At 44.3% G+C, this 19,944-nt stretch overlaps 1 protein-coding gene across 1 annotated transcript in view; it reads right to left on the bottom strand.

The window, feature by feature from the left end:
- The window catches only part of Ebpl (EBP like), a gene marked incomplete at its 5' end in the record, with an annotated part of 59,838 nt that overhangs the window by 26,033 nt on the left and 13,861 nt on the right, over positions 1-19,944 (bottom strand). The window contains 2 exons of the mRNA XM_015483977.1: positions 12,707-12,845; positions 16,671-16,740. Coding sequence (XP_015339463.1) covers positions 12,707-12,845; positions 16,671-16,740 — 209 coding nt within the window. The remainder of the gene's footprint in view (positions 1-12,706; positions 12,846-16,670; positions 16,741-19,944) is intronic.

The raw sequence follows: 19,944 nt of genomic DNA, 5'->3' as shown, positions 1-19,944 counted from the left end.
TATTGCCACACACCACCACATCCAGCCCCATTTCAACTCCAATGTGACACTAGATTCTCAGGATCTTCTGAAGTGAGGTTTAGCAAAACTAAAAGTTCAGAAGAACTGAGAAATACGCAGGGGATGCTGCCCAATGGAGAGGGGCAGGACATGGCCACTGTGTCTGAGGTCATAATGAACGTGGGCCAAACTGCTCTCATTACCCACAGCCAGGACTACTGTGTGGGGGACTGCCACTTTCCCCAGATGCTTGGAAGGGCCAAGAGCTAACCGAGGGGTCACAGAACCACCTAGCTGGCCCAGGAGTACTGCTTTTAAAAATATATATATATTTACTTTTTAGTTGTAGTTGGACACAATAGCTTTATTTTATTTATTTATTTTTATGCGGTGCTGAGGATTGAACCCAAGGCCTTGCTAGGCGAGCGCTGAGCCCCAGCCCCAGCCCCCAGGAGTGCTGCTTTAACTGGGGAGTGGGTGGAGAATTAGAGTCTGGCTTCTTTCCCCACCCTCTCAGGGAATCTGGGAGCAGGGAAGCCCAATTTGAAGAATGGATGAGGCTGGGGTAGGACATGCCCAGGGTAAAGGCAGTACAAACTACAACAGTTCAGGGTGAGTGCTGACGTCCAAGGACAACCAGCCAGAAGTAGCTTCACCCTTTCATTGGAAAAGCCACTCTTTTTTTTTTTTAATATTTATTCTTTAGTTTTAAATGGACCCAACATCTTTATTTTACATTTATGTGGTGCTGAGGATCGAACTCAGTGCCTCAAGGCCTCAAGCATGCTAAGGGAGCCCTCTACCACTGAGCCACACTCTGAGAGGGGCTCCCCCCCACAGCAACCAGACAGCATCAGGACCCAGGAAGGAGGAGAACCTGCCAACACAAAACGCCAGGGGGCCGACCCCGTGGAGGAGGAGGAATGCATTCTTTTAAACCAGCCTTCCAAACTGTCCTTTGCAACGCCCCCCTCCTGGCTGGTTAAAGATAGGATCACAGACTCTGGGGCAATCACATGATTCCCAAGAGTCAGAGTCCAGGCAGCCGGCAGAGGCCTGCGGTTGTTTTGCTCTGCCACAGCCTGGGTCACAAGGTTCTTACACAAATGTTGTGGCCCTTCCTTCCTCTTAGCCGATGATGACTCAGGATTTGGAAAGAAGCTCGGAGAACATTCGGCCAACAGGGTCATCCTGGGCACTCCTCAGGCAGCTTCTAGGTAACTCAGGAGCTGGGGGCAGACCTGACTCTGAAGTGCGGATAGTCACTCCAGGGCTCTGCATACCGACCCTGGGAGGTCTTTAGGAGGAACAAAGAAAGTCGTTGAGACTTGTGGCTTAATGTTGTGAAATCCGTACATACATCTAATTGTATGGTCTCCCCAAACCTCACCAGAGAGATGACAAAGGGATTTAAACAAACACAACAGAAGCCCAAATTCACAAAGGCAAAATAGCAGAACATGAGCTCACAGACCAGAGACGGCTTCCTGCCAGCTGCTGGGTGTGGGGGGGGATCTCGATGGACCTCTCTGTGCCACACACAGGTCTAGGGCTGAAATTGTATTATCTCATCTAATCCCTCAAACTCTGGAAGTTTGTGCTCTAATTTTAGAGACAAGGCCCAGGGAGGTTCAATAACTTACCCCAGGTCCCATGGCAGCATCTGAACCTCTGTGGATGGGTGGCTCCAGGGACCATGATCTCTTTATATACTTCTGTGGATAGTCACTCCAGGGCTCTGTATACCGTCCCTGGTAGCAAAATGAGGAAGACTCAGAATTTGGAGTATCAGGGACTGCCACAACTGCTCAGAGCCCTTCCACTCGGGATCGAGTGTGGTAGGAGGCTGCACACCCCAGGCAGGGGCCTGAGCGCCTCTGCAGGAGTCCTGGCCCACAGAGAGACCACAGTGACATCTCAAGATCCCCCATGAAGTGCTGGCTCAACAGCCCTAGTGGCCACATCCAGGGCTCACATGGCTTTCTATCTGCTTTGAGGAACCTTCCTTTTTAAAATCTCTTCCATTTTTCCTATAGAATGTAAACATGGAGAAAAATTGGAAAAATAGATCAAGAATCAAATTGGTGGGGCTGGGGTCATGGCTCAATGGTAGAGCCCTTGCCTTGCACGTGTGAGGCACTGGGTTCGATCCTCAGCACCACATAAAAATAAAATAAATAAAATAAAGGTATTATGTGCATCTGCAACTAAAAAAGTTTTTTTAAAAATCAAAGTGACATTAAGCTTCTTAATAACAGCAACACTGAAATCTAAAGGATAATGCAACAAAGCCTTTAATATTTCAAGAACCATTTGAAAAACAAAACTGCTATGATCTATAAATTAAAACTAATATCTATGAATCAATGCTGGTATAAATAAAAAGCTGAGTGACTAGATGAATGGAAAGAAAGAAAGAGCTCTACCTTACAAGAGAATTCCAATTGATAAAAGTAGAAGGGAAACAGAAAATCATCATTAGAACACGACAGTATTAATTTTTACAGGCAAGATTCATCAATGGATGATAAAATTATTTGGTGACAGTTTGAGGATAAACAAGATATTTGCAGTCTCAAAGTATATCCAGTGATATATTTATTAATTGTAGGAAAAACAGTGATATATTTATTAATTGCAGGAAGAATTATGGTGGAGAAACGCAGACCCACTTTAGTCACACGATCAAGGTCAGCATCGATTGTACGATGCATGGAGAAGGGCACATTGCCTCTGTGATATTCTTGCCCAGAATCCATAATTCAATGTAATCATGAGGAACTCAGTGTAATCATTAGACAAATCCAAAATCAGGGACATTTTGCAGAATAACTGCCAGTATTCTTCAAATGTGTCATGAAAGACAAAGACAGAGGACCTGTCCCAGATTAGAGGAGATTAAGACGACTCAACAACTAAATTTAGTGTGGGATCCTGGAAAAAAATAAAATGACGTTATTGGAAACACTGGTGAAATCCAATGTCTGTAGTTTCGTATACAGTAGTGTACCAATGTTAATTTTCTGTTTTGACAATTGTACTGTGGCTATGTGAGATGCGCATTCAATATAACTCTGTACTATTTTGTCTGCCTTTCTTTAAATCTAAAATTATTTCAAAATAAAAAGTACCAAAAAAAAAAAAAACCTAAGGAAAATTTATTTTCAATCTAGAATTTTGTACCCAAATTATGAACTGGGAGGATAAAATAACCCTCAACTGTAAGGATAAAATAATGATGTTTTTCAGACATGCAAGAGCTCATGTACCCTTAATTAGAAAGCTACTGGTAGTCATGCTTCCTCAAAAGAATAAATCAAGGCAAAGACATGGCATCCAGGAAACATGGAACACACCACTAAAGGAAAGAAAAGGAATTTCAAGAACAAAGGCAATGCAGTCCTCCAGGCAATCAGTATACAGAGGTGCAAGAGGGTTACTGGTTCTCAGAACAATGTTGAACAACCCATAAAAAATAATAATGGCGGGGCTGGGATTGTGGCTCAGTGGTAGAGCGCTTGCCTAGCACAGGCAGGACCCGGGTTCGATCCTTAGCACCACATAAAAATAAAGGCATTGCGTTGTGTCCATCTTCACCTAAAAAATAAATATTTAAAAAAAAATAATGGTTTACATATATATTTGATTAAATTAGTGAAGTTTTCAGTTTTGACAGCGTTTGGGATTGAATTATTGGTAAGTATGTTGGAAACCAAGCAAACAAACAGAAAAAAAGAGGCAATTATCAGCTCTTGGGAAAACAAAAAGTTATATGGCAAGCAAATATAACCATAGTATCCTAAGAGACTATGTTGTGAACTCAGCCACTTAATCATAATCAAGTAAATACTAAATACTCAAAATACCCATATTGAGAGGAGGAAAGAAGGGAAATATGGGTGTGAGTGGAGTATGAGAAATAAAAGTTAAATTCTTGTCTTTCAAGGTAAGAAGTAAGGAGACCACTGTCCAATGGGCTCCTGGTCTCAAGGCAAGATGCACCCTCTAGGTGTCAATCCCAGGGGAGACAGTGAAGAGGGTTGTGGCAGATGTAAAAACCCAGGGGGGGTTTCTTCCCTGCTGCCCTAGGCCAATTGGGGGTGGTGGAATGGAAGTCAGCCAGGGCTGAGTGTGATCAAGGCTGAGGAGATGGAACAGTCAGATTAGGCTGGCTCAGGAAGAGATGTGCTCAGATTCCATCTTGGCAGGGGTCAGACTCCAAAGAGATGCCACTTGGGGTGGAGTGCAGCCACAGGTCAAGGCAGTTGACAGCTACCATGAGGTGGATTCTTGGTTTCCAATGTGGTTTCTGCAAAGCTCTGGTGCTGAAGGATGTGAAGAGCTGTTGACCTGAAAAGATAGTTCCATGGCCCAACAAGCTTGGGACATGTCTGGGACTGTGGGACATTTCAGAGCTCTTCATAGGAGGATGTCAACAACAGGCAGGGGATATTGGCCAAGAGTGTTTAGTTGTGAGCATGAAACCCTTTCTGCACAGGGCAGAACACTGGATCATGAAGACCGTGGCAAAGCTGCATATTCAGAGCCTGTACTGCAGACTGACCCAAGCCCAAATAACCATGTGATCAGGACTAGGTAAGACAGTGTAGGGAGTGTTCATCAAACATGTGCTCATCCTCAAAGCTGCCTGTGCTGAGCACTAGAACGCATTTTGTGGATAAGGAGGCTGAAGATCTGGCAAATTCTACATGTTGCCCAGACTTCCTGTCAGGGACAGAGTGGTTCTAAAGCCCTGCTGAACAGCACAGCTGGACTTCAGTCTCCACCTGTCCTTCTCAGGCAGCTGGCTTCAGGTTCTGCTACCCATGTCCTTGGGCGTTGGGCAGTCTGCTCACCTTTGATTGCAAGGTTCTTCTTTGGTAGAAGGAAGATGGTAATCCTTGTCCACAGGGTTCATAGGATTAATGAGAGGTGTAAGAGGGTGCAATAATAGAACAAACAGAAAAGGCTTTGAAGTGCACTGGGAATGCAGGTGTGGCACTAATGACATCCAGTCCTTTCCCAGAAGCCCAGAGGCTTTGCATCCCAAAGCAATCACTTTCTTTAGCTCATTTGCAAACTGATTACGAAAAGGAAAAAGGCTTATAGATACGACAGTGGCTTTTTTTTTTTTTTTTAGTTGTAGATGGACACAATATCTTTATTTTATTTATTTATTCTTATGTGGTGCTGAGGATTGAACCCAGGGCCCCACATGTGTGAGGCAAGTACTCTATCACTAAGCTACAACCCCAGCCCCAAGACAGTGACTTTTAAAGTGGACACTTAAAAAAAAGGTGGGTGGGGAGCTTAGGGATGAGATTCATTATCTGGAAGCTTTGAACTCAGACCTTGGAAGAACAGATGCCCTCAGACCTCACCGCTGTCTGCCCTTCTCTAAAGGCTGCAGATGCTAAAAATACCCCGCCACCTGCTGCCCGCGGAAGCAGCAAATCACTTGCTGTCCAGCACCTGAATCCAGGCCAGGCCTGGCCTAACCACATACCCATTGGGTTACATTTGCTTCTTCCCACCCGGGCAGCTATCCACAGCCAGGGCTGAGAGTCACCAGGGCTGGAGGTTCTTGGAGGAAGAGAGCCAAAGTCAAAGGTCCCGCCGAGGTGCTAACTGGGTGTGGGATGATCAGAAAGGAAGGTGTTACTAGGGGTAGTGGTGGGAGGCTGCAGGGACAGGGAAGTGGCTCCTGTGGTCACGAGAGGCAACAGCTTTACTGTATAGAATAAGGTCATCTCAAAAATCCACAGATCAACCACCCAACTGCTGTCCTATTACCCCAGGCCACCAGGTGTCACTGTTACAAGGAGCATGCATACTCATGGTCAGATCCTGGGACGGGGACTAAATTTATGGAGATCATTCAAGTTGTGGGTGCTCAGGGACACATGGGGGAAATCCATTTCCTGCTTCCAGTTCTTATGAATTAGATCCCACTCCTGTGACCAAAATCAGTCCGACTTCCAAAGTATAGCCAAGAAATGCCCAAGATTGGCTCACCTTCACTTTCAACACAGTGCCATGAGTCAGAAATGAGAGGAAAGACAGAATTTTTAATTTACTCTTGGTTAAAACACATTGACAGCCACACATTTATGGTGAATGTAAAGTGGCATGTCACAGCATAGGGTTGATCACATCTGAAAACATGGGGAACGTACCTAGGGTGGGGCGAATACTGCATTACAAGGAACTGCTGTCCCACAACTACTTGATCCAATCAGTGAAAAATACAAACAGGACCAGGAAGCACAAAACCAGACACTGAGATTGAGTGGCTACATAAGTATTCTTGGGTTAATTTTGGGGGAGCATGAAAACTTCACAAATGAAGTAATTTTCACAACTTTGCAGGCTCCTGGAAATGTCTAACTTAGCTTGGAATTCACTTTGAGTAAAAAGAGCACTTTTAAGTGGACTGGGACCTAGTTCACTGAAAAGCCACATGGCCTTGGGCAGGTGGTCTAAACCCTCTAAGCCACAGTTTCCTGGTGTATAAACTGAACTCTCTATGGCTCCTTCAAGCAGTGTAAGAGTCTAGGATTCCAGGTGTGGCCCTGAGAAGCTCCTGCGCATGGGGAAGGGAGATGTACAGAAATTACAATGTGATGCCATCCAAGGTCACCTCAGTGACACAGATAAGGACTTTGTGAATTTAGAGACCCTCCTTACTGTTACCTAGGGGTGGAGGGAAAGCTTCTAGAACTCATGCTGCAACATGATCAACATACCTGATCCTTTAAGAGCTGGGAGGTGGCCAATCAAATATTTAAGAAGTCAACTTGATCTGTATTAACATAAGCATCTAAGGAAGCTGGTTTCCAAAAACAAATGATAACCGCTACCAACCGACCTCTGTAAGTGTATGAATTCCTCAAGAATGAAGGATTTGGGGATGGGGTTGCAGTTCAGTGGTAGAGTGCTTGCCTAGCATGTATGAGGCGCTGGGTTTGATCCTCAGCACCACATAAAAATAAATGAAAAAAAATAAAGGCATTGTGTCCATCTACAACTAAAAATTAAAAAAAAAAGAATGAAGGATTTTCTGTAGTGGGGAAGGGAGGCAGCTGGTGTACATGTACAGCCACTATTTACAGAATAGCAACTTTAAGACAAGGGACAGAGAGAGAGGAAGTTTGAAAGGATATTGAGTGTTTCTCTAGGAGTTACCCACCAGCTGTCAACACACATGTAGGAAAATGTTTGAAAAGTAGAAACGAAGTTTGTAATAGTGAGCCTCTATAAGGACATGAGGGTTAATTCTTTTTCTTTTCTTTTGTGGTACTGGGGATTGAACCCAGGGCCCTGGGCATGCAAGGCAGGCACTCTACCAGCTGAGCTACATTCCCAGCCCCTCTTTCCCTCTTAGATAGGGTCTTGCTATGTTGCCCAGGCTGGTCTCACACCTATGGGCTCAAGCGACCCTTCTACCTCAGCCTCCCCAGTGACTGGGACTACAGGTGTGCATCACCATGCCTGGCTTTATGTTTTTAATTTCTCTTAATTTTCCATTTTCAGCATTAAATGTGTATCAATAGTGTAATTTTTTTTTCAGTGCTGGGATCAAACTTGGGGCGTCACACATGCTGGACAGGTATTTACCACCCCCAATCCCTGAAAAAAAATTTTTTTTTTGGTGCAAACATACTCTAACAGGGTAATACACCAAACTGTGATGAATCCTTTAAGGTCAATTAATGGATGTGATTTATTTCCTACAGTGAAGTAGTGGTGAGAAATGGACTATTGTTAGGTCTGGGGTCTGCAGGATTTCCAGGCAGAACTAGGAGCAGGGGAAAGAGAGAGAAAGTAAAGAGCCTCCAAGAGGCAGTGGGTTGAGAGGATTGGCCCAGGTGCCCAACTACACCTGCCAGGTGCTACCTATCACCTGGAGGGTGTTTACTTAAAATTAGAGATCTGCCCAGTTATTCTCTTTATAGTTGATTTCTCTTTAGAGTCAAACGCCTAACAAAACAAACACAAAGAGGGCACATGTATTTTAATAATAATTAAAAATAAAGAAAAACAGGGCAGGGCTGTAGCTCAGTGGTAGAGCACTTGCCTATCACGTGCAAGGCACTGGGTTCAAACCTTGGCACCACATAAAAATAAACAAATAAAATAAAGGCATTCTGTCCATCTACAACTACTTTTTTTTTTTAATAAAGAAACACAAAGGATGCTTCTCCAGACTTTTTTTTGCCTCCAACTAGCCTTTCTTTGACTAGGTTTTCTTTTGTAATTCTCACAGTGCAAGTTACTCTTAGAGCCACCTAGTTATTTTAGGAGCAGTGGCGCTGACACAATCATATACAAGAAAACATCACGATGTAGACTGTCTTCAGGGGGGTGACGCTGACATCTGTCTCAACTTTATCTGGAGGCAGCGTTTGTAAGGCACATGAGAGCATCAACAGTGCTGGAAAGGCACCACCTGTTTCCAGGCCTGTTTGAATACTCTCCATCCTACAATATAAGCTATTCATCACCTGCTGCAAATTTTTTTTATATATTCATTAAAGCTTGCCTTCTGTGGCCTGTTCCCAGGCAACAAATGTGATGGGGAGAATAGAGAAGGTACTGGAGAAAATGATCCTTAAGAGCCCAGGTAAAATTTAGACGTTAAATAAATTGAAATGGTCACCTCCTAGTAGCCGAAGATTCGGAGGCTCTAAGAGAAACCCTCTGAAAGTGGTGCCTTATTTCCTTAGTTCTAAGAAGCTATCAAGCATAAGATGTATTTTTGAAAGCAAATACCCACTGCCAACTAAGTCACGACACAACTGAAAAATGCACCCTAATTTTTAAAAGGTTAAAATTGGGAGGAAAACCTCTCTTAGAATCAATGACATATGGCTTGGCAGCAGAGTGTATCCTTTCCAAGTCCCCATCAGTCTATATCTTTTCTCTCCCATTCAATACTCAGCAAAACCCCGGTTGAGGGCAGTCATGTTTTCAGGACTGCCGCAGGGCCTGCAGCCTATCGGGTTTGCTCTCCTCTGTTTAACCCTGGATTGAGCTAGGTCAGCAGAGAGCAGAGGACTGGAAACAGTGGGTGATCCCTCCAGAGAGGTGCAGCCAGGCTCTCCCATCTGCATCCCCTGTCCATCCACAGGGAGGACGCGCCTGACACCTTGTTGTCAAGGACATAGACAGGGTCTTCATGAAGATCCACTGCAAACATTTTGGGGGGTTTCATACCACAAATCTTTTCTTTTTTTTTTGGTACTGCAGATTGAACTCAGGAACACCTGACCCCTGAGCCACATCCCCAACCCTATTCTGTATTTTATTTAGAGACAGGGTGTCACTGAGTTACTTAGTGTCTCGCTTCTGCTGAAGCTGCTTTCAACTCTCGATCCTCCTGCCTCAGCCTCCTGAGCCACTGGGATTATAGGCATATGTCACCTTGCCCAGATAAAAATCTTTTAAAAATAAACTTTTCAAGTTGAGGAGTAACATATATACTGAAAAACACACAATTTGTAAGCATATGGCCAAATGAATTGTCACAAATTATAACTACCGCTCAAATTAGAAAAAATGGAATGCTATCCACATCTCAGAAGCCCCTGCGTGACTTCTCCCCATCACTACCCGCACCTTCCTCCCACAGGCAAACTCTATCCTCATTTCTAACACCATCCATTAGACTTGCAGGTTGAGGACCCTTAATTCAAAAGTCTAAAAGCTGAAAAGATTGTGGAGCTATTGGATTTTCAGATGAGGAATGCTTACCCACAAAGTCTCTGCAAATTTTCCTCTGAAATCAGAGACACCCAACTCTGGTCCTAAACCTTTCAGTTAAGGGACGCTCAACCTGTTTTTGAAATTTACATAAATAGAACCACAGAGTACATATTCTTTTGGTCTGGTCTCTTCCACTTACCATTATGTGTGTGAAATTCTTCCGTGTTGTTATGAGCAGCACAAGGTTAATTTTCTCTGTATACAATAGTCCATTCTATGAATAGACCATATGCCTATGTATGCATTTAGGTTGTGACCAGTTAGGGGTTATTATGAACAGTTGCTGCCATTTTGGTGCACTTATCAGCCATTTGTGTGAGGTCAGTATCTAGGAGTCAAATTGCTGGGTTACAGGGTACAGGTACTTGGTTAAACACCGAGAGATGACTCCCAGGTGACTATAGAGTGGACTCTCCCAAGGGAGACACCACCAGTAAGGCCACCCCTGGGACTACTCAGCCCACAGACCCTTTATTCCTCCTGCCTGTTGAACACCTGGAGTATGAATGCCAAAACCCTCACGTCTGCATGACTTCGCTTATCAGTACAAAAGGAGGGGGAGAGAGGAGGGGTTTATATTGACACCCAAAAGGGACTATTGAGACCAAAGAGGAAGCACCAGGTTTTTCTGGAATAAAGAATTAATGTAACACTCTCTACAGTACTCTATAATAGTTGGCTTTATTAATGTGGAACAATTAATGCCAGCCATAAAAGAAGGTATAATTCAATGTGATTATTACAAGTTACAATTTATTTCCCTCTGCTTTTTTTTTCCTCCAGTGCTAGGAATCAAACCCAGGGCCTTGCACATGCCAGGCAAGGGCTCTACCACGAGCTACCCCCACCCCCAGCCCCCAGCCCTCTCTTTTTCTTAAACTTCTATTTAATTAATAACAACCACTATTACAACAATGACAAAAACTTAGCACCTTATGACCAACTTGAAACAGGCTGTTCAGGAAGAGCAATGAAAAAAGAAAGCAGAGACTGGAATGTTCGCTCCATGCTGGCTCATCGGGCAGTGTTGGTGGCTTTGAAAATTCACCGCAACTTCTTCCCTAAGCTGGTTCCTTTGTGATGCATCCTCCTGAGCTCTACCCAGGACTGCCACAGTAGCAGTCCTGGGATCAGAACCCACACACCGTTAAAGAACACGAGATAGACCCAAAAGTGGAGCCAATCGTCGGTGTCGAGGTTGGGGCTTCCGATGAGCCACTCTGGGGAGAAGGTCATCCAGTCACCGTACAATTCACACACGCACAGCGTAATCTGTAGGAAATGCCTGCCCCAGGGAAGAAGCAAGGAGTCAAACTACAGCTCTGGAATACGACATTCCTTCTTTAAGGGCAGCATCGATGCAGCCTGTGCTACAGAAAAGCTCTCTGAAGCTGGACCCCGCTGGGTTTTGTGTAGTGCTCCTTTGATGGGCACGTCAAAGCCATAGGTGCAAAGACTCGGTCCTGCCTTGGAGAAGCTGCCTTGCCCTTTCTAGCAGATCATTCTCAGTGAATAAGGACTCTTAGGTCTCTTGGACTATTTTGAAGAAGATTTAAGGCCCAGCAAAGAAAAAGGGGGCAATAATAGTCTCTTCCTCAGAGTATTGTGGAGACTAAATGAGACACATAGATAATGGCCGAGCACTGTGTCTGGCACAAGGTCAGTATTCCGTGTATGCAAGGATTCTGTGTCTCTCAGATAACAAACGCAGGGATGCATGTGGTATGCAGGGGTGCATGTGGTATGTTTGCAACCATGGTCCTGGGTTCAAAATATGGTAAGGCACCAAGGAGAAATTTAATTTTTATTGTCAACTATTGCTATAAAATTGGGTGAGAAAAAGTAAATTAATGACCTTGGAGTCCCCTTTCAAATCTGAGGCTTTATGATTAAATTTTAAATGATACTTCTTCAATATCAGAGAGTAGAAAATGGAGTGCAATTGTACCAATTTGACATTGTTTGAGGGCATCATCCCCGGGACTGCCCTCTATTTACCCAGGTCACTTTGTCTCTCAGAAGGAGAGAACAAAAGGGAGGGAAGGAGGAGAATTAGAGCCTCAGAGTCTGCTCAGAGGACGGGTAATTATTCCTCCTCCTCCTTCCACTTCCCCAACCCTCCCCAACCTGCTTCTAAAAAGATCTCTTATTTATCTTTTTGGTATGAGAGACTGGACCCAGGGGCACTTTACCACTGAGCTACATGCCCAACCCTTTTTATTTTTTTTTCAGACAGGGGCTTGCTAAATGGTTGAAGGTTTTGCTAAATTGCTGAGGCTGGCCTTGATCCTCCTGTTTCAGCCTCCTGAGTCACTGGGATTATAGGTATGCACCACCACACCTGGTCTCCTATTTATCTTACATGTCTAATTCAGAAATATATAAAAGAATTTAATTTATGTCAAGTGAGAAGAGCTTTCTAGAATGATTTGGGGAAAGGGGGGAAATATTACCCTTTTATCCTCCAAAATATTGGTAGCCAATCAGCCAACACTGTTAACACTACTCTTGCTTTCCTAGAGATAGGGTCATTACCAGAATTTTATTTCTCTTACTTTTAATTTTTTTTTCTATACCAGAGATTGAACTCAGGGGCGCTTAACCACTGAGCCATATCCACAGCCCTTTTTTAATATTTTATTTAGAGACAGGGTCTCACTGAATTGCTTAGTGCCTCACTTTTGCTGAGACTGGCTTTGAACCTGCGATCCTCCTGCCTCAGCCTCCTGAGCCACTGGAATTACAGCTATGAGCCACTGTGCCTGACTCTCATATTTTTTATTTTGAATGGTCCCAAATTATCCCCGTGTACTATGACCGTCATTTAATTTGTATTCTACTTTTTATCTTACAAATAAATTTGGTCACAACCTGCTCCAAATGTCACTTTGACACTGGGGACAGACATCTCCTCTTTTTGAAAGGATAGAAGAACACTTACCGATAATATTTCTCTTTGACTATGGCATAAATGAGGAACAATGCTAGAAACCCATCCAGGACAGCAGTCAGAATTTCCAAAGACACAATGGTTGGATCAAAATAAAGCCATCTTGCATCAGCTTTGCCATATTCTTTCCCTAAAGGTAAAATACCTGTTGTTAGTCATCTGGCAAACACTTTTTTTTTTTTAATGACAGTTAATGAAAATGACCCCTTTCCCTAAAAAAGGAGATCAAAAGAATACTTGCTGTTCTCTTTACATTCTTCACAACAACAACATAATAACGATATGTTATAGTTGTAAAATAATTTAGTTTCCAAAGTGATTGCACAAATGACCCCTCTCTACCCTTGAGCCTTTATAAGTAACAGAATTCTGTATTAATCCAACATAGTCAGTCTTTAATAATGATCTGTGTAGGTGCATTGTAATTCCTTATTTCAATATTTCAACATAGCTGGGTACAATGGTGCACACCTGTAATCCCAGCATTGGAGGACGAGGCAGGAGGATTGCAAGTTCAAAGTCAACCTCAGCAACTCAGTGAGGCTCTAAGCAACTTAGTGAAACAGGGCTGGGGATATGGCTCAGTAGTTAAGAATCTCTGGGTTCAATCCCCAGCACCCCTCCAAAAAAAAGAGGAGTTCTGATATCTTATTGGTCTAAGCCGTGCAAACCTCTAGAGAGTCTCATAATGGTCAGAGGAAGGATCCCTTGGGGCCAGGCAAAGGTCTCTCATGAAAAGCTGTCCTGAAGGAAAAAGGACAATAAACAGGGTTCTCTATTTAATGAGATAACACACAAGATTATCTGCCAGGAGGTCCCCCATAAGGCCATGCCAAGTCATCCATCCCGTCCTTAGCTGACGCGATTCTGAAATAACTGTTCTGAGGGGAAAGCAATGGAACACTGACAGGAAAAGTTTCCCCCTGAATTTACGCGTATATGACAGGTGAGGTGAATCAGCCAGGGCAGCCCACTTCTAAGGAAATGTCACTTAAGTAAAATTCCAGTGCTTTAGGGACCAAGAGATGAGTGGGTATCAGACCTTAAAAACCAAATGACTCCAAGCCACCATTCATTTCCTCTTTAACTCAACAACTCTCCTCTGGGCTCCTGGGAGGCTCTGCGCTAGGCCTGAGGATGCAGCAGCAACCAGGACGCCCGTCTGCCATGCGAGACGCACACTGGAGAGCAACACCTGCAGAGAGTGATGGTCAGAGAGGGGACCCGCACCAAAGAGAGGGATAAGGGGCAATTCCCTAGACAGGATGTTCTGATCACTTCCTGTCACCTTGCTGGGAAGGAGGGAGTCCCACTTGGTGGGTCACAGAGATGGCCAAACACACCTGGCGCTGGCCATTTAGGAGTCCCATTCCCTCAAAGCCTGGGCAAGAGTCACTGCGTCTTTAGGACCACATGGAGGGTCACCTGGGAACACAGTGAACTTCCAGGGGCCATGGAAGCAGGCGTGGTAGTGACAGGAAGGTGGGTTATGTCGCGGTTCCCCTGAGAGGGTGGCGATTGGCTTGTCTGAATAGTTCTGTGGGCTGGCGGGAACTGAGCCCTAGGGAGAGGCAGGCAAGACAGGGTTCCTGTGGTCAGGAGGGCCGCTGGCTCGGGAAACTCCTCCAGGAGGCACAGGGGGTGGGGGCCTTGCAATTTGGCCCTTGGAGGCCCTTGACTGATGTTGAGGCACAGAGTATGGAATTTTGATTTTAGGCCTTACGCCACCAGGGGTACCTCTGAAACCGGGTGAGGGGTAAGAGCGCTTCAGGGAGGAGCATGCACACCGGCCCGGGGCTGAGAACAGATGTCTGAAAGAACAGAGGAGCGGGCAAAGCTAAGATGTCACTGTGAAGAGCTGGTGACGAAGGCGGGCTGCACGGTGCCAGCCCTGCTCTCCCTGTCCTCGGCTTCTCCTCCTGTTGCAAACTTTGACCTCTCCTTGGCAGTTAAACCAAAGGGCAAACAGCAGCAGCCAAGAGCACAGTGACCTGGTCATTCCCTTTATTTTGTGATTGACAACTGGGCTTAGTCAGAGGCTTAAAGGGAAAGATACCAACTGATGGCCAGAGGAGGTTTCCCTTAGCTGAGCCACTGCTGTGTGCTGACCAAGTGGAGATGAGGACATGGTGCGGGTCCTCATGTGCACAGCTGGCCTACAGCCTCTGAAGCCACGGGCAGTACACGGGACAGTGCCTGGGAGATCCTGGCCCAGACCCTCTGAACCAGAATCTGAATTTGAGTAAGACTGCCAGGTGACTTTGTGCACTGTGGGGTCTGGGAAAAAGTCCTCACTTTTTACTTGCATGAAAATAAAGGGCACCTTCATTAAAGTTTTTACTTCTTTTTTTTGTATACAATACCATTATTATTATTATTATTAGGATTGAACCCAGGGCTTAGTACATAAAAGGCAAGCACTCCACCAACTGTGCTATATCCCCAGCCCTTATTTCATACATGTTAGGCAAGTGTTCTGCCTCTGAGCATCAATTTTATTTATTTTTAGGTGCTGCACCTCACACATGCAAGGCAAATGCTCTACCACTGAGTCACAACCACACCCCGAGTTTTTACTTCTCTGAGGTGAACAATGTAAGTGTCAAGATGACTGAGAAAGACTGTGGCTGGCATTCCCACTTCACAGGATTAAGCCAAATTCGAGTGATTTACTTTCTCTGATGGCTGAGCAGCCAGGGCCAGAGGTGGTCACATGGCTTCTGACAAAGGGGACCAGAGAGAGGCTCACCAGAGAGGGGCAGGGACTCAATGTGGATCCTAAGCCTCTGGGCTTCACCAGGCAACATCAATTGAGGGTGAATGCAAAGGCTCACCACCAACTGCTCGGCTGCTTCAGCTTGGCCCTGGGACCTAAGCGGCAGGACTCAGGGGCTCAGAGTCCTCCACTGCAGGGGACACGAGGCCGCAGAGAGGCCACATTTTGTCTTCAGAAGCACTAACCAACTCAACTCTCTGGAGGCTTTCTAACACTAGGCGAGAACAGCAGCCCCACAGGGACCCAGGGCCGGAGGAAGTGATGTCAAAGACGCGAAAGAAAGATGGGCGGGTGGAGCCCAGCGGTGCCCCTGGTGTAGAGTGCCAGGGTCTGATCCCAAGCAAGCAAGCAGGCAAAGCCCAACAACCAGTCACAGACGCAAAATCCGAAAGCAGTTACCCTGAGCAACGCAGGGTGGCAAAGATGCTGCTGCGGGGCTCATTTATTTGCCAGTATTGGCACAGTTCATGCAGGGAAGCTGGCACTGACTGGACGCCGGCTGATGTCCAGTGGGCAGGAAGAAGATGCAGAAAACCTGTCAATAGCTTAGCAGGGTGGGAGGAGTCCGAGAAAGTATAAGAATACAAATGGAGATGTACAATAAAAAGAAAGTTGATATATATATATATTTTTTTGGTGGGGGGTTACTGGGGATTGAACTCAGGGGCACTCAACCACTGAGCCACATCCCCAGCCCTATTTTGTATTTTATTTAGAGACAGGGTCTCACTGAGTTGCTTAGCACCTTGCCATTCCTGAGGCTGGCTCTGAACTTGCGATCCTCCTGTCTCAGCCTCCCAAGCTGCTGGGATTACAGGCGTGCACCGCTGTGCATGGCTTGCCCTCACATTTTTAGTTACACATCTTTACTAAGATGTAATTCACAGCCCGCACAACTCCCCTATTTAGACAGGTTTTATTATAGTCACAGATTTGAATCAACGCAGTCTAACTTGGAAAAAAGAAACCCCCGCCCATTAGCAGTCATTCTTCACTCCCCCCAACTCTCCCACCCCACACCCGCAGCCCTCAGCAACCATTCGCCTATTATGTGTTTCTACAGAGTCACCCACTGAAATGGAATCCTGCAGTAGGCATAGGGGCCTGCATTCTATTGACAGCCACCCTTGCAATTAATGTCCTCTGACATTTCAAATGCAAATATTTTTAATTACTTACATAAAGAAGCAATCAAGCCCTCGGAATCAGCAACATTTCCTACCAAGGAAAAGTAGACAAAAGAGCCTTCCTAGAGAGAAGAAAACGAAGACATGCTCTGATTTAGCACCACAACCAGGGGATGGCACCACTGGACACTGCGCGGTGGCCGGCCTCCCCTCCCCTCCCCTCCGCTCTCCCCCATCCCCCATCCAGGGTCCACCTCCTGGTCAGCAGCCTCTGAGACCACACCATCACAGCCTGGGGCGGGGGGTGGGGGGGGGTGAACCTGGAGCCTGACTACCCCGCCCTTCAAAAGGAGTAAGTCCAAAGCTAATGTACAATAAATGTCAGCTTCAACCACTAGCATAATGAAATCAGAGGTGTGTGCTTCTATGGGAAAAATAAGTGAACATTTACACAAAGAAAGTGCTTCACTGTTGTAATAAATAGATAAGGTCTTTAATTATTCCAGGGATCTTAAATCTTTAAGAAAAATCACACAGCAGTTCAATTTTTTTTTTACCCTAAAAAAAAAAAAAATCCAAGCTGTCTCTTAACAAAAATGGCAACTGAATGTCTATAAGAATTGAGTTTTTTCCCCTTGCCCTAACTCCCTGCATCAGGACAACTTTAGGAAGACTTAAAATGTTTTCAGGCTTTCTCTTGGCATTGAAGTGATGAAATATCTACAGTTATTGAGCATTTCTCCATCACTTAAATGCATCTTTGCCTAAGCTTTTTAAAAAAACAAACAACTAGAATTCACTGGGACATCATTTTGCTTGTTTAAATGATTTTGTTGCTGTCAATATAAATTTTTCCCCATTTCTTTTTATATTAATTTATACTGGGGATTGCACCCAGGGATGCTTTCCCACATCCATCTATCCATTTATTTATTTAGCAGTACTGGGGATTAAACCCAGGGGTGTTTTTACCACTGAGCTATAGCCCGAGCCCTTTTAATTTTGAGACAAGGTCTCCCTAAATTGCTGAGGCTGGCCTCAATCTTCTGATCCTCCTGCCTCAGACTCCTGAGTCCCTGGGATTACTGACATGTGCCACCATACCCAGCTCTTGTTTCTTTTTATCAAAGCAACCACTTATTTGACATTAAAACCACCTTTGCTTCTCTTCTGCTCACTTTCAGTACCACTTCCACTTTCAGTACCACTTCCTAGATTTACCACTTTCAACCATTTCTGTCCATTATCTTCCTGATTATGTATTTACACTGATATTTCCTTAGACTGCTCATTCTGAAAAGTTGTTGAATTCATACCACCTCCCCTCTCCTTTCCAGGTTTTCCACTTTTTGATAGCTGTGTCATTCTTCAATTCGTTACCCAAATGTGTAACTTAAGTCATAAACTGGACCTTGGCTCATTCACTCATCAACGTGGCAGTTTCCTGACTTCCTACCACGTAACAGGATCACAAGACCCACCCCACGCTCCTTCCCTCTTCTTCCCATTTCCAACTCAACTTCTGTCCACTTTGTATGGCCATTATGGAGATTAGTTATATTTCCATTATGGTTACATAAACATATTTATCCTCCTGTTTCATCCATCAGTGGATTCTAAAAGTTGAAAAGCATTCAATAGCATTTACAATATTGTGATTATAGAAATATCATTCACTGCAGTGGGTCACAATTTCCAGAGATCCAGAACCGATTCCAGTGTCACTTAAGAATAACTGCAAATGGAATATACTTAATTTTTTTAAAAATATTTTTTAGTCATAGATGGACACAATATCTTTATTTATCTTTATGTGGTGCTGAGGTTTGAACCCAGTGCCACACCTATAATAGGCAAGAGCTCTACCACTGAACCACAACCCCAGCCCCCTAAAAAAAAATTTTTTTTGTAGTTGTAGATGGACAGAATGCCTTTATTTTATTAATTTTTATGTGGTGTTGAGGATCAAACCCAGGGCCTCATACCCTTTGCCACTGAGCCCCCAACCCCAGCCCAATACTTTCTTACTTTATGAATGTCTCAAAATCATGCTATGTATTAGTCTGCTGTACATTTGGGCCATGACTTATTTTTAACCTATTTTTGTTTATCCTAAAGTTTGTAATTGCCTTTTTTTTTCTTTTCTTTTTTTGGGGGGGTGGATGGGGGTACCAGAGATTGAACCCAGGGGCACTCCACCACTGAGCCACATCCCCAGCCCTATTTTGTATTTTATTTAGAGACAGGGTCTCACTGAGTTGCTTAGTGCCTTGCTTTTGCTGAGGCTGGCTTTGAACACATGATCCTCCTGCCTCAGTCTCTCAAGTGCTGGGAACTGCTGGGATTACAGGCGTGCACCAACTGTGCCCAGCTTTTTTTTTGATTGAGAGAAGAAACTTATCTCTCCAGCTCATGAGTATTTCTGTTTCTTATCTGTATTAACCTCTGTTAAACAGAGATTTTAGAGCTGGTTTGTATTTTCTTGATGTTCTTTGTCACTTAACTGATAAACACGGTTTATCTAAAGATATATAAAAATTATATCCCTTAAAGGAGATTTATTCATATATGAAGTAAATAACGTATTTTTACACAAGTAAGTTTTCTCTAGTTTCCTTATTTTGTAACACTTTATTTTCACCAGCCCATTTTTTTATTTTTAGCATTAGCCAGAGTGAAAAACCCACGTTACTTCCTTGGCTTGGCACAGGAACTTTCTAGACAAAAGTACCACTGTTCTGGCCAGCAGGGGTGATGGGGCAGGGCTGAATCTGACCCTTCCTAGGCCTTAGTCCATCTTTCTATAAAAGAAGGACTTGCTAAAATTAGATTGTGGATCTCATCCAAAACCTAGATGTGACTTCCACTAGCAACCTCTTTCCCTGGCCCACGAGCCAAATATGGATTCTGACACTTGGTTACGGACCCTTCCTTAGAAGCAACTGAGGGTAAGGGCAAGATGGAGAGAGACCTGGAAATTACTAACATGTAGGGACCTGCGAGTAGAGAACAAATCTGTTCTCTTTAATCTACCTGTTGAAATTTTACTCAGTTTTCTTTCTTTTTTTTTAAATATTTATTTTTCGATTGTAGTTGGACACAATACCTTTATTTTTATTTATTTATTTTTATGTGGTGCTGAGGATCGAACCCAGGGACTCGAATACGCTAGGCAAGCGCTCTACCTACCACTGAGCCACAATCCCAGCCCCAAAATTTTACTCAGTTTTCAATCTCAGCCCAAACCCACTTAATTTTTTAAATTTTTATTTGTTCTTTAAGGTATACATGACAGTAGAGGGTATTTTGACATATCATACACACAG

This window comes from Marmota marmota, unplaced genomic scaffold (assembly GCF_001458135.2).
Source record: "Marmota marmota marmota unplaced genomic scaffold, marMar, whole genome shotgun sequence".
NCBI lineage: Eukaryota > Metazoa > Chordata > Mammalia > Rodentia > Sciuridae > Marmota > Marmota marmota.
Note: the sequence above shows the minus strand (reverse complement) of the source record. Positions and strands in the feature narration are given on the sequence as shown.